This window comes from Antennarius striatus, chromosome 3 (genome assembly GCF_040054535.1).
Source record: "Antennarius striatus isolate MH-2024 chromosome 3, ASM4005453v1, whole genome shotgun sequence".
In the NCBI taxonomy this organism is placed as follows: Eukaryota; Metazoa; Chordata; class Actinopteri; order Lophiiformes; family Antennariidae; genus Antennarius; species Antennarius striatus.
Window position 1 is genome coordinate 16,325,209 of NC_090778.1, and position 14,792 is coordinate 16,340,000.

At 41.2% G+C, this 14,792-nt stretch overlaps 2 protein-coding genes across 3 annotated transcripts in view; both read right to left on the reverse strand.

The window, feature by feature from the left end:
• Positions 1–1,185: 1,185 nt before the first annotated feature.
• adra2b (adrenoceptor alpha 2B) lies at positions 1,186–6,581 on the reverse strand. The gene is made up of 3 exons (XM_068311951.1): positions 6,342–6,581; positions 5,692–5,813; positions 1,186–5,546 (listed from the first exon to the last, which is right to left on the reverse strand). The coding sequence occupies exon 3, from the start codon at positions 5,515–5,517 to the stop codon at positions 3,952–3,954; it is 1,566 nt and encodes a 521-aa protein (XP_068168052.1). The 5' UTR covers positions 5,518–5,546; positions 5,692–5,813; positions 6,342–6,581; the 3' UTR covers positions 1,186–3,951.
• A 5,477-nt stretch (positions 6,582–12,058) lies between these two features.
• dusp2 (dual specificity phosphatase 2) overlaps positions 12,059–14,792 on the reverse strand; it is a 2,823-nt gene continuing 89 nt past the window's right edge. The window contains exons 1-4 of one of the 2 annotated variants that reach the window (XM_068311798.1): positions 14,225–14,792; positions 13,861–13,976; positions 13,531–13,780; positions 12,059–13,078 (exon numbers count right to left, since the gene is read on the reverse strand). The exon at positions 14,225–14,792 is cut by the window's right edge and continues 89 nt beyond it. In XM_068311798.1, the coding sequence (XP_068167899.1) occupies positions 12,861–13,078; positions 13,531–13,780; positions 13,861–13,976; positions 14,225–14,609 (969 nt within the window). In that variant the 5' untranslated portion in view covers positions 14,610–14,792 and the 3' untranslated portion in view covers positions 12,059–12,860. The remainder of the gene's footprint in view (positions 13,079–13,530; positions 13,781–13,860; positions 13,977–14,224) is intronic. The other variant, XM_068311799.1, reaches the window with a different exon arrangement.

A 14,792-nucleotide genomic window follows, 5' to 3' on the forward strand; every position in this document is an offset into this window, starting at 1 on the left:
GCGGGTCACGGGGAGCTGGAGCCTATCCCAGCTGGCATAGGGCGTGAGGCGGGGGGCACTCCGGGCACGACGCCAGTGCACCGCGGTCAGTACAGTATGTTTAAATTGAAATACGTGTGTCATGGAAATACAGGACAGCAAAACTGGATTCAATGCTGAGGAATCACCAAACCATGTATCAGTTTCGATCAATATCAAATTAGTTCCTATGTACTTTGGACATACGACAAGCTGTCACTGGAAGTGTGTGTGCGCGTACGTGTGTGTGTGTGAATGTGTATGTGTGTGTGTGTGTGTGTCTTCAGCATATTTTATAACGCTCATACAAACTCAAACATTGAGGAAGTGTGTGTTTGCATACATAGTTTCTGCCAACATGCTTAAATTCCTTAATTAGACTTCTTATATTTATCTTGGCAGTAGGCAACATTATAGCGCTTCTGCTGTGCCCTACTTCTCATGTCCCACTGCGATAAGAAATTTTCAAATGCTTCTTCCAAGTACCACCAGCCCAGTGTTACGGGCTGTTCCCTGAAGTAGTTTCATCGTCTGGAAATGTTCAGAATGACTAGGAATTACTTAATGTTGTTCTTTAGTTCAAAGTGGTGATGTATTGTAATTGTCAGTGTTCGTGTGTTCGTCCATTCGTCAGTCCGTGTGTTCGTCGGTCCGTTCGTATGTCCACCAAATATCTCACAACCGTTACAAATAGAAAGATGAAACAAATAGCACGTTACTCGGGCAGCAAAGGGGATGAAAATGAGATGATGACCTTGAGAAAACTAGGTCAAGGTTAAATTTCAACTTTTGTACACTTAAATGGATAAGATAGAAAGAAGAGGGAGAAGACCAATCTGATTAAGACCGTAGATCAAAGCTACTCCTTTGATCTACCTATGCACTAGCTTTGATCTATGGTCAAAGCTTGTGCATAGCTTTGACCCTGAAAGGTGAAAGCTATGCACTTGTCAGGTACAACTTTCAAGGTACCCTGACCAACTCTGGAAGTAGGTCAGGGTAAGTCGTGGGATGTTGAAATATCTGACTGCCTTGTTTTAATTTTTTTTAAAAAAATACATCAAATTGAAAATTCTATTCCTGGAAAATATCATAGCCTCTCTACCTTCACTCCCAATGATGTAAAAATACATGAAATGACCAAAGGAACTCATCCTTTCTCAAGTATTTTTATTTGCAAAACTGAAGAGATGATGACAGATGGGCAATAGAGGACTGCAGCTTGGACCAAACATGGTTTGAAAAGATACAGGCAGTGTCAGGGGAAAGGATGGTGATCAGGATGCAGATTACCACACCTATCACTTGTAAGCCATAATTCATATTTTTGTAAAATAATTAAAGCAACAGCGTCACCACATATGAAGGTCTGTGCAGCGTTGCAAATGATATTTATTGGAAATAATGGATCCAAGACCTCTGTGGCGATTTTTGTTCTAATTGCATCGCTACTAGCTGTTTGTACTTCTGGAAAGAATATAACCATTTCAGATGAAGACATGGAGCAGTTGCACGAGTGCCTGGAGCTCTCACTCTCAACAATTTTGTTTTCTTTTCTTTTTTATTTGAATCTTGATGCAGCTGTGTTTAGTGTGGATTGCCTTAAAATCCTGCACAAAGCCTGCAAAGCATCTAACTGAAACTGTGTTATCGACTTTTTTATTTGATTACTATTTCAGGAAAGGTTTCAACACTGGCAAAGAGATATTTTCTTATTGCAGTATGCTTGTTGAATTGTACATCAACTCTTGTACATGTTTTTGCAAACATTATACTGTACTATAACTACATGGATGACATGATGACAATGTTGAACTGAAGGTTCTGCATCAGCACGAAACTCAAATTTCCCATTACTTCACCACACAAGCATCTCCTACAATCAAACACAGCTCATTCTCAAATATTAAGCACTCCAGCACTCCACTCCAGGGCTTGAATAAATTTGGCTTTTAAGCAAATATTAAAAACCTGTGTAATGGCCTTCTACATTGCTTCACTTTCAGAAAAAAGCAGTAAAATAACAGAAAATATACAGAAAACAAAATAGTTTGAAATAAATAAAGCTTTTTTTAAAAAATTGTAATCATTCAATAAGGAAACACCCCCCCCCCCCCGATATCACTGAGTCAAGCTGGTGTCCTGTGAGGCTCTTTGGTCCCTTGAGGGTGAACACTTAAAAGCCCTGCTGGCAAAACCACTGATGAACTTTGACTTTCAGTTCAATAAGACTTCTCAACACAGCAATATTCCCATGGAGTACTAACATTAAGGTGAGAGACAACCAAACACTGCCTTCATGAGGGAATTTGGACTCTGCTCGAATCAATATTACAGTAGATCTATAGCACATAGCAGCCAGAGGAGGCACTGACACTGACACACAGGTTACGTCCATCCACACACAAGCACGCACTCACACACGTCAGCAGAACTGGACAATTAGTCAATTGAAGAGTCACTGTTGACAGCCCTTGTCCCATGAAATCCATTAACCTGTACTGTAATCACTTACAGACATATTTTCATTTAATTTTTGTTCAGGAAAGTGACAGAGGCTCATTCTGTCAGTTGAAAGACAAACATCCCAAACATCCTCCTTCCTTTTAGTGACAAAAAAAGTGCACGCAGAAGTCCACTGCAAATGATGATGTGCCAGAAGCACTAGAAAAATGTGACTCAGCCACGATAGTGTGTGGGTGTAATTAGGGGTAACATTGCACATCCATGATTGCATTGTTCATGTGTCCTTTACAGTCATTGTAAATGTCTGCCTGTTAAATCCTGCTCCTGTTCACCAAACAGGCTTTCAGGAAAATAATGTTCACATTTTAAAATGACAGATTCTACGTTTTACAGTCTTCAGATATCCCTCCCATTAGATCCTCTGAATGACCTCTGACGGACCTTTCAGAGGTTATCATCAGTTATGACATCAGCTGTCAGGATTGATATTTAAATGTCCAAAATGCACATTTGATGGGTTGCTTAGTCCAGTCCATTGACGTGATCGCTTGGATCAAGTTAGAAAGCAGGAAAAGACAAACTTAGAGGATGAGGGAGGTCAACTTTTCTTTCTCTGATACCTATATAAAATACAGATTGCCAAAAGTCCTCCGTATGGCCTCTTACGCTGTATGCCATGACAGCTAAAAGCAGTGAGTGACATTACAAACAACCTGAGCATTGTGAGTCCCACTTAGCCAAGAGCGCAATGCCTGACATGTGGACTTTCCACATGAATGTCCACAAGTTCAGTTTGAAAGGGTGCCCTTGTTTGTGCTATCACATTTAGGAGTACAAAAAACTTGTTGCACTTTTCGATAAGAGTCAAAGAAACACATGCTTGCCCTGCAGCAGGGGCAAATAGCAGAAGTATAAAGTCACCACTGCTATTTACGGTGTGTATTAATAAATCACAAGGCCAAGTCTTGCTGTAATCTAATGCCACTTTGTCTTCTTTTTACCTGTTTTTCTTTACTCTGGAGTCCTTCATGACATTGAAACTACACCAATACCCTGTCTCCTCATTTAAAATATAATTTTCAACTGTTTCTGTAAGACTTGCTATCACATTTTTACAAAGTCCCATTATTATATCTCTTACTTGATATGATCTAGGGGTAAAAAAAATTTTTTTTTTTAAATCTCATCACCCACACTGAAGTCTTTAAGTGTTACTTGTCAAATGCTGCCTCTATTATGTGTTCTGTTTTCAAAACACAACCTGTATCAATCGTGTGGATCTTTTGTAAACTGATTTTCCAGCCCAAATTACGGGTACCTTTGTATGTAAACTATGGCTGTAACAAAAAACTTGAATTAAAACATTCTTAAAACAGCCCTTTGAGTGTTCAGGAAAATACTTCAAAATGTAGACATTGTTTTTTCTGAAGCTGGGATTTTTATTTTTTTTTACATTGAGTTACTATTCTAAAAGAAAGTACCCTTAGTGCTTCGGCACACTATCCTTTTGAAAGCCTTCCTAAAGTCTTTGTTGAAGATAGTGTATATGACTGGGTTGAGTGAGGAGTTGCAGTAACCTATCCAGAAAAAAAATGTAAAGAGTGGATCGGGGATGGCGCATGTCTGTGGACACACTGCCTTCAGGGAGTAGGAGAAGAAGAACGGGAACCAGCACACAACGAAGACACCGATGACCACCGCCAGAACAAAAGTGAAGCGTTTCTCCCTGTTGACCATGGCTTTGCGTCTCATTGTTCCAGGGTTTTTCAGTATGTTGGACTTCCTCCCTTGAACCAGACGAGACCCCTTAGAGGTGGCGATCATGTCTCTGTAGTGTTTGACAGAAGTCCTGGATGGGATCCCTCCACCTGGAGGGGACCCTGGTATGCTGGTGCTGCCTTGGCCTCCTTCATGGCTGTGTTCCATATCGCTGTCTGTGCTTGAGCTGTCACCATTATTGTTATCAGCCTTTTTCTTCCTCTGCTGCTTGCTTTTCTTCCTCTCCTCTCCAGACTTTTCAGGGGAAGACTCAGGCCCAGGGGTCGAAGGGCCATGGGGAGAGACATGAAGGGAGACAGGGGTCATGGCTGGAGAACTGGATGGAGGTTGCAGCAGTTTGTTGGTGATGGGATCCTGGGAGCTTGGACACTCATCACGTGAAGAAGAGTTGGTGATGGCAAGGGTGGGAGGTCTGAGCGAGGTTTTGTTTGATGAAGGGAGGGTATTTTCTTCATTTTTCCCATTGGCTTGCACGTGTCTCTTAGGCTGACTTGGTGTTGCAGAACCAATCCCATCCTTCCTGGGCTCACCTGGTGGGCAGCGTGTCCTCTGCTTGGCAATTTGGTAGATTCTTATATAGACCAGGATCATGATGAGGCATGGAGCAAAGAAGGAGCCAATAGTGGAGTAGAGGATGTACCAGCTGTCGTCATTCAGCTGACACTGAGGTCCACGCTCAATCCCTTCATCCTCTCCCTTGCTTTTGTTCAGTGAGAGCAAGGGAGGGAAGGAAATGATGGCAGAGATTAGCCACACCACCAAGATAGCAGTTTTGATGCGTTTGGCAGTCCGTTGACGCCCATAGGTAACCCTGGAGATGGACAGGTAGCGATCCAGAGAGATGGCGCACAGGTGCACGATGGAGGAGGTGCAGAACAGCACATCCAGTGCCAAGTAGATCTCACACCACAGAGACTTAAAATACCAGTAGCCGAGCAGTTCATTGGCCAGTGAAAAGGGAATGATGAGTGTCGCCACTAAAATGTCTGCAGCAGCCAGTGAAACTAAGAAAAGGTTCTGCGGACTCCGAAGTGACCGGCTTGTCAAGACAGCGATGATGACCATAAAGTTCCCCACAATGGTGAAAATCACCATCAAGGTTATGGCCGTAGCAAAAGCAGCCGTAGCTTCAGGGGAGTAAGGGGCCAGAGTTAAGATGCTCTGGTTGCAGGGGGCAGAGGCTCCGGAGCCGCTCACGTTGTTCTTCCAGCCGCTCAGCCCCGTGGAGCAGCCGCTGTCCGGAACCGACACCATGGGATCAGAGGTCCCGGAGTCTTAGCAGACTACAAATAAAAAATGCGGTTCACTTGATCAGCGTAGTTAATTATTTTAACAGTATCGTGAGACGGACTTGAGTTATACAGGGGGGGGGGATCTGTTTGAATAATGGTGTAATAATGATGAAGAGAACAAAAATGTCATATTTACCTCACTTGCTTTCTTTTTTTTTTCTTTTTTTTTATTCGTTCGTCCTCGTTTCCAAAAATTTTAGCTTCCTTGTATCCTCCACGTCTGGTCTCCCAATTCCATTTTAATCCCGCAAAACGCTCCTGGGAAATGCGTCAAGACACAGAAAGGTGTGATTCAATTTAGACTTCATAGATAATTTCCTCCAAAATATCACTACTGAATTTTTTTTTTTTAAAAAAAGCCTCCACATTTCCACAGTTTGTCAAATGATCGAAGTAGAAAAAGTGTATTTAAGGCACATAGTTTAACCCGGTTTTTTTCAGCGGGTAAATATTAAAGTTTAGAGGATGTGAAGCCTTAATTTAAAGTCTAGTCTCATCTAATTCGAGGATGACTTCAGGTAAGTGACACTCACTATGAAACGTACTGAATGATTAAAGCACATATTCTTATAAGACAACACTGTACTGGTGAAAAACTACGTGCGTAATCTCGCTTCGAGAGGCGCGCATTCTTGAGTCGGTGTGAACATCGAACAAAGAATTGACATGAAGTGAAATGAACTTCATGCGTTAGAAGAATTTACGAGTTACAATGCACCAAACTTTCATGCAAATGACAATCGGACTGATGTTCAGTCAATCAAACAAAATGAAATTCGGCTTCACCTTCAGCTCTCCATTGCGCACGAAGAGGGTGAGTGACAACGAGCCGTTTCCTCAGGTGTGAAACGATCCCAGCGAAGCAGCTTCAGTCTGCGAGAAGCAGGAGATGTTTCACGGTCTGTGGCGCTCTTATCTCAATGAAAGTTCCGCGGGATGTCATGATTCAGCCCCTCAAGCTGCCTGACAGACGCGCAGCAGCATCTTCATCTTCACTTGACTAAACCTTCCGACGAAATAAGTCTAATAAGTGCGGTTCCTCCCAACTCCCTCTCGTTCATTTTTTCCCCCCTCAGTGATGTCAGATAGGAGCTGTGGGCGTAATGGGATACTGATTTTCTTCATCCCCGTCACCCCACCCTCCATCTCCCTCTCATTTAATCTATTCCCACAAGGACGAACCAGGGCAGTTCGATTGGAAATGGCTCGTTGGGTGGCTCCGCTGCTGAGGTGTCCAGCTGAGAGCAAAGCCAATGCCATGTGGAACATCGTCAATAATCTGCCTCTCTGCTATATCCAGTAAGGAATACATTAATATTGTTATAAACGCCGAATCTCTTCATCTTTAGACTTTGCTCTTTTCACCAGTATCCAAGTAACCTGCAAAATCACCGTCGATTTAGAGCCCATAAACTTGTTTACCGTAAAATATTGACTTCATTTCACATAATCTATCCGGGTTACAGGTTTGCTCTTTTAATTTTGGCCGGGCAAAGACCAATGTATGATAGTATAGACCAGTAACCACCTAAAACTCCATGCTGTTGTCATGTTTGACTTGTGATAACTGTTAACAAGATTCCAAGGACGTGTTGAAGAAGGACTGATGTTCATTTGAGATATGCATTCAATCTTTCAGTGCAGTAACTAATTTATCATATTCTATTTGATTCTCATGTTTGTTTCAGATGTTCCTAGTAAAAAAAATTCTCCTTGCTTGATTGCAAATTCACAACAATACATATTATATGTGTATTATACGTTACATATTATGTCCTAACGTGTTCTACTTTCAGTGAACTCAAGTTTATGTGAAGATCACAGGTTTAGAGCTTTCACTCGTTAATTATGGCCTGACTTGCACTAATACAACTTGAACTTAAAAGTAAATCAATTTTTTTTACATAAAATAAAATAGTGACAAGAAATTAGCTTTATTGTGTTCCAATTTAAACCCCAAAGACAACAGACTGGCGTGATTCATTCAGTAAAGAGGACAAAAGCCTAAATCGACACATGAAAACTTTTACATGTTCTAGAAGGCATGTCTGAACAACATTAATATTACAGAAACATCTTCATCTCCATTTCTCCTCTTGACTTCTCGTCATTGTCACTGCTGAAGATGTCAAATTGTGATGACGTTGGCGACCGTAGTGAACTGTTAGCAAAGCCTCAAAATACTAGATCTGAGAGAACAATAAATAGTAGATCTGAGAGAACAATGTCTGAACAACTGACACAGTGATGTGGGTTTTTTTGACACTTGCCACAGGGTGCGGTCACCATAGGGTAAAATTCTATTGGATTCATATTCCTGAAGAGGTTGCCATGGAAGCTGAAAAGGGGTGTACATCGATGAGAAAACTGGAGTTTTGGAATCTGCTTGAAGCCTATTGTATACTAATTATTATTATTATTACATATAGTCTTATACATATAATTAAAACTAACTGTTGTCTTACACATTCATTTTGGACCGGCCATTTTTCATTGTAAACTCCGGTGCACACGGGTGAGCAGCCAAAGGTATGAAACAATCCTCAACACCTATTTGGTGTGTTCAGATGCTATGTGTGAGCAAAATCATGGAGTCTCATGGTAAACACATAAAAATTAACAACATTTTTTAGAGTTGAAAATGATAAATCTGACACATTTGACCATAACACGACAGAAGAGTTTAATGAAAGCTCTCAAAAAAGAGTTATTTCCTTATGAAATACGAGCCATTTAAATTGTATACTCTAATCAGACTCAGCTACTCATTCTTCAACATTGACAGGGTAAATGCACTGTGCACCTTCCATCTCTGCTCATTAGACGAGCTACAGCGCAGGGACACACAGCGTTCCCTTTCTGTGCTTATGCGTTTACAGTTTACCTCAGAAGTTTGGATTGTTTGCACCTAAACTTTTGATGGGCACTTCCATTAAAGTCCCTCTGTGCCTTGCCACATTCTGTCTCCCGAGAGGCACAGACATGGACGACATCCCTCATATTTTGTTCCCTATATCTGACATTAAGCGCCCAATGGTTCAATTATGGAGTGAAACCCATGGCTACTTTACTGAGTCATAAATTATATTGTAACAGGGTGTAGTCCGTGGTTTTTTAAATTGCGTAGGTGGCCTCTGTGATATAAACTCGCACAACATACACACATTTACCAGTTAACACACAAACGCATACCCGCACATTCAATCTTATGAATGGTGTGTGGGTGGGGGGCTCTGTTTGCTTGTTTTTGTTGTGTGCATCCCCTGCACATTGCAGCTTTAATGACAGAGAAGACCTGCAATCTGCCCATGGAAATACAAGTGGAAGCCCTGCAGTGTGATTGTGTGACCCGACGCCATCAGCCAGTAATGGTTGTATGGTTCCCCTCCACATTAAACAATCTAAATATAAAGAGAAAGAGTAAAGCTTTTAGTGCAAGAGAGAACACTCCAATCAAGTGTCTGTGTTCCATGTTTAAACTATTCTTAGTAAGGCATTCTGGGGGAGAGAGGTGTGTCGCTGATGCCAAGGTTATGGGAGACTGAGAACAAACAGTGTTTAATTCACAGTCCATCATTTCTGAAGTGCTTGTTGCATAAGAGCTGTAAAACTGTGTTCATACATATCCTACACATCGCTTGGAGGAAATTCTGCTTCCCTAGATTTTGCGCAGCGGTCACAAACATTCTCACTTGACATGCAGACTGGAAAGTTGACACCTGACTTAGAAAGGGTGAAACTTTTTGAAAGAACATTGAATGATTTATCTTATTTTATTTTGTTTTATTTAAGATTCATTATTTTAAGTGAACATAATTTGTCTTAAAAGACCAATTGCAGGTTAGGATATTGTCATGTTGTGGTGGGAGTCTGTTCATGCCCGGGTTCAGGTCCAGATCAAGCCTTATGCCTTCTCTTTAGATGCCTTCATCTTAAACCCTTTTAAAGTTATTGGCTTAATTCAACACTGACTTATAAAGGCTGCAGTAAATGTGACTTATTTCTCTATGAAATATGGTTTGGTAAATTAATATAGAGTCCGCGTGTTCAGTGCTTGGGACTTTCCGCCTTTGTTTATTGTGTCAGAGCAGGGCAGGGCAGGGGCATAAAACACATGCTTCCTGTGCTTGTGCATTTATATCATCACTTGACTTCTCCTGTATAGCCAGTATAATAGGATGGTATGGTGGGGGTCTGCTCATGTCATGGTTCAGGTCCACATCAATAAAGCACTGGCCTTTTTAGATTCTCTCAATTTAGAACTTTTTTTTCTGTCCTTTATGACTTGATTCTGCTTCTGGTTTTCTGTGTTTGATTTTTGAGTGAGATTTTGATAGCGAGGGAATTTTGTCTGTTAACCGTGCAGTATAAGACATTGATAAGTTGAATATTCGGATGAATATTTTTAAAGTGCTAATATGAGAAAGGACTGTTTCACAGTACAACACTATGATTGGAAGAAAACCCGACGAGTAGAACCTGCTTTTGTACATCTGATTATATTTTTTCATTGCATTGCATTGATGTGGGTCTCTAGGAGCCCGATGTAGCCCCAGTGTGTATGAGAGGATGTGTGCAACCTTCAAACAATCACAGGGAGCTCTCCCACAAGACCCCACAGTAATTATCCTATCCCAGTTTTGAATAATGACAACTGCATCCTGTTAGCCTGTAGGCCATTGCATATGTGAATAATAGCCCCAGATTGTAATTCTCCAGCCAACAATATCACACGTATTGTGTGATATGTGTCTATTCACAGTTTTTTTTCCAGCTGGGATTTCTGGTTTGAGTGACAGTTTTCAGCTGTGAATAACGAATACTGCATATCACCACACTGAGCAGAGGTGTGATCCATCTGCTTTTTATAAATGCAGTACACACACACACACACACACACACACGCACACACACACACACACACACACACACACACACACACACACACACACACACACACACACACACACACACACACACACACACACACACACACACATACACTTACACACACACCATTTGGGACGTATTGAATTCACAGTCTGTTTTCATGACAGATTCATGCGTACAGCAGGAGACAGACATTTTAATGATATGGAGGAGGACTGTCTCCTTCCAGAACATAATAGATACGTTTTAGAAATCATATAATGATCAGTGCAGAGAGGAAGTCTGCACGGATAAAATCTGGATGAATCTGTGCTGTTTACTGTTGGATCTGCGCTCCAACAGTAAACAGTCTGCCTGCGCCCTCTGCTGGACGCTTTGGAATCACTTCGATCTCTTGTGGCCATAAAGGTCATCACTAGAGGGCAGCATCTCACCATGAATGTCCAACGCTCATCATCATCATCATCATCATCATCATCATCATCATCATCATCATAAATGTCAATAAATGTGTTTAAACATGAGTCTTTTGGGTTAGTTTATGTATTAAAAGTACCATCATATTATTGTATTGATTAACCACGTTTGCTTACCTTCAATGTGAAGTAGAATTACATCTGGCTCCACAAACTCCCTTTACTTAGTGTTTTTGTGACATACTAGATACTCGTGGATTAAAGGACTTATTTAAAGAAGTCCTGTGAGAGGCTGAAATAGGAAATAAAGACTCTGTAATGGAAGAGCCAACAAATCTAAGACATGTGATAGGTGACCTGTTTTTTATTATGGGCCCACTGATTTCCTGCTGAAATTAACAAAAACTCCAAGTTCCACTTTTGTCCCTTCTGTCTGGAAAACTGTGGCTCATGGAAGGAAATAATCAAAACACAACAGTTACACTTTTAGTACTCATTGAGCAACGGGTTCTTGCACGGGAGAGGAAGTGGACTATTTTAGGGATGCTGATACGAGTGTGTGGGCTGTGCTATTGTCATCAGGGTGAGACAGCTGAGGCAGTTTGTCTTAAACACACTATTAGTGGTGTTTCTTTGCAATTCCCAGTTCTAAGGCAATGATAATGGTTTAAGGCATTTTACACTTAGTTCATTTGACAGAGGGTCATCGTTTATTCAAACAACAGCATTAAATAAAAATGCAAAATGCGATAGTATTGATTTCTTGTTAGCTCTACATGGTTACAGAGCTTTGTGGATAATTAAGTCTAGATTTCAAACATAGAGATTTCCTTTATTGGTCCATTTCTATAAATGTAAAAAACAAAACAAAAAACAAGAGTCATTGTTCTCAGGACTTATCTGGATTTTAGATGTACATCTGTGGTTAATTTTAACTGGAAAGTCCATTTTCTGTGGATAATCCACCACAATACTCTGCAATGCAAATATTTTCATACCATTTAGTTTTTTTCTGAATTGAAACAAGTGCAGCAATGTCAGAAAGTGAATTTTTGTATTTGTAATGAACTCTACATAAAGGTTGCGACATAACAACTGGTCTAAGATTATCATGCTTGTCTGCAGGGGAAGTGCTGGATGATGTCCAGAAGTGAGGTGACTGCTGACGTAGGAATGATTCATGGGTATCAGAGCAGATGATGTCAAGCTGGTCTCCAGCACCTTTTTATTTTTTGTAGAAAAAGCAGGACTCTACTTATTATACATACAACATCATAAGTATAAAGTGCACTAATAGATAGTAATAATATGAATGCAATCATAGAAATGTTGACATGAATTTTAAAAAAATCAAATAAAACACACTACAGTTTGAGTTTACAGCCTCAATATTAACACCAAGTGCAGTTTGTGCATTTGTATAAATTAGACAATAAAACTTTATATTCATCCATTATTGCCTTAAGTAGCTAACACAGTGTTGTCTTATAAATAGATGCATCACACTACAGTACTTGTAACTGTGAAAAAAATCACTTTGCTCTCAGAATGAAAATAAGACAGCCCTTACCAAAGATTAGGCACATGTTTGAAACAAACAAACAAATAAACACACACACACACACACACACACACACACACACACACACACACACACACACACAAAACACGTGTGAGAATTCACCTCCTAGCTGCTCTAACTTGCTGGCTCAGAATCATGATTGCTTACAGAATGAAATCGACTTTATATTGCAATTGTCTGCTTGTTGCGTCAGTATTACACGTGTCTCCTATGCCTGAAATTGTCGTCCGGACTGCTTAAGTAGTATTTCTTTGAAAGAACAGAGCATAAACATCTGAAATGTATGGCTTTCATTGATATAACAGTTCATTTGAGCAGATGAGCAACAGTAATGCTTCCAGCCATCAACAGGCAGGGGAACTGAAGTAAAAAAAGTACAGTCATTTAAATTTCCTTTCCTTTAATGTGCCTGGGTCATCATCCCCGACAGAGAACATCCGTCTCAAACTGCAGCAACTGTCCCATAAAGGCCAAGTTGGGGGAGATGATTTTACGGCGCTGCTTCACAAAGTCGAAGGCTTCCTCCAGCTTGACGCGCTGTGTGTGCATGAGGTACGCCAGACAGATGGTGGCAGAGCGGGAAATACCTGCCTGGCAATGCACCAACACCCGACCCCCACGCTGCTTCACCGAGTCTGTAGGCGGAGCGGAAAACACATCATGGTAAGAGGAAGAGGGTTGAGATTGAGAAGGTTTTACAGTGGAGGTATTTACAAAAAAATAATCAAAAATGTCCGGTAATTATACAGTCCAACTTTCCATCTATAAATGTAATGTTTTTGCCTTAAATTTAAATAGTGGAAGTGCAAAAAAAATTAAAGTAAAAGCTGTAGATGTTTTCTCTTCTGCAGTTTATGCAGTATTATCCATTTGTTTTGTAATCAGGCAATTATGCAGTCGGTCCAGACATGCTGGCTGCTAACTGGATTATGGCCTACAATCTGCTTAGAGAATTTTAAAAATCTTTCAACAAGTTCAATAATCAAGGTGAAACTCATTTTGTGTGTGTTTCCCAACTCAATAATCGGATTGATTTAGTTTACACTGGACAGAGGTTGGGAGATGGATGTTTAGATGAGAAATTCACCAATGAAAGCTATGGCCGGGCCAAAGCAGGCTCTGATGTCAGCAGCCAGGCTGTCCTCCACGGTGAGACGCAGGTACTGGAAGTCCCCCTCGTAGAAGTTAGGGCATGTGGAGGAAACGTTGAGGACAGCCGTGATGCCCGTGGCTACCAGGGTTTCTCTGCAGGAGGAGTGGATGGCGCTGCCCAAAAACAGGAAGGGCAGTAGCTCAACTGGACCATCCTGTAGTTCAGAAAGGGGGGGGGGGGCATCCTTACAGTGAAGAATAGTTGTTGTTTCAGTTAATGTTTCATATGTCTCTGTTGCTGTTAAAGAAGGGAATTTGAACTAACCTGATCGTATCCTGGTGTCCTCCGTTCTGTCATCCTCGGCTCTGGTTCAGGTGAGAGGTGACTGCTGATGGAGTGACATAATTCTGGGCAGGCACCCGAAAAGGCTTGAAATCCACCTGAACGGAGGTCAAACAAATAGTTGAATTAAAAGCACCAAAAGTATCATGGGGGGGAAAAGGATCTGGATATATCTAGGTGCAAGTTTAGCAGCTTATTGTTTAGGTCAGATTCTTGATTTTTATAGCCTCTGTAAAATGACAATCCATCCATACATTACTAGACTAAAACATGTCAAAATGTACCCAATCAACTGCGTAAAATCATTTTTGTTGAATTAAAATAAGGAATTAAAATATCCCTTTACCCTGTAGAAAACAGATCTGCGTGTGAAGTTCGTTTTGGAGGGCGGTGAGCAGTATCTGGACCACACTCTCTGGCTTCAGCTCTCCCACGCAGCGGCTGTCCTCATCCACCACCACCACAGCCGAGAACTCGGCGAGCCGCAGGCGGCCCAGGAGGGACTTGTCCGGGATGAGGGACTCCAGAGCCACCACCGTCCCTCTGGATCGACGGCGCATCATTGAGTTCCAGTGGATGTTTCGGGACTCACAAATATGTGCGTGAGAAAAATCAAGGAAAGGCCTACAGTCCAGAACCACGCACCCACAGGCGGACCGGTCCCGGGGCGTCCGGAGGATGTGATGCAGCTCATCGGGAGTTATGTCCACAGGCTCGCTGCTGGAAGTCATGGCTGGAAAGGAGTCAATTGGAAAAAAAAAGAAAAAAAAAAAAGCCTAGAGTTCTTCTTAACCAAGAGAAATAACACAAAGTGAAGAAAAGTAAACACAATTTTAGATGCTTTCTTTGTAAATGTAAAGAGTAACTCTTATCGTTACTTCAAACTAGACTTTTTAAACTTTTAAAAAATCTAG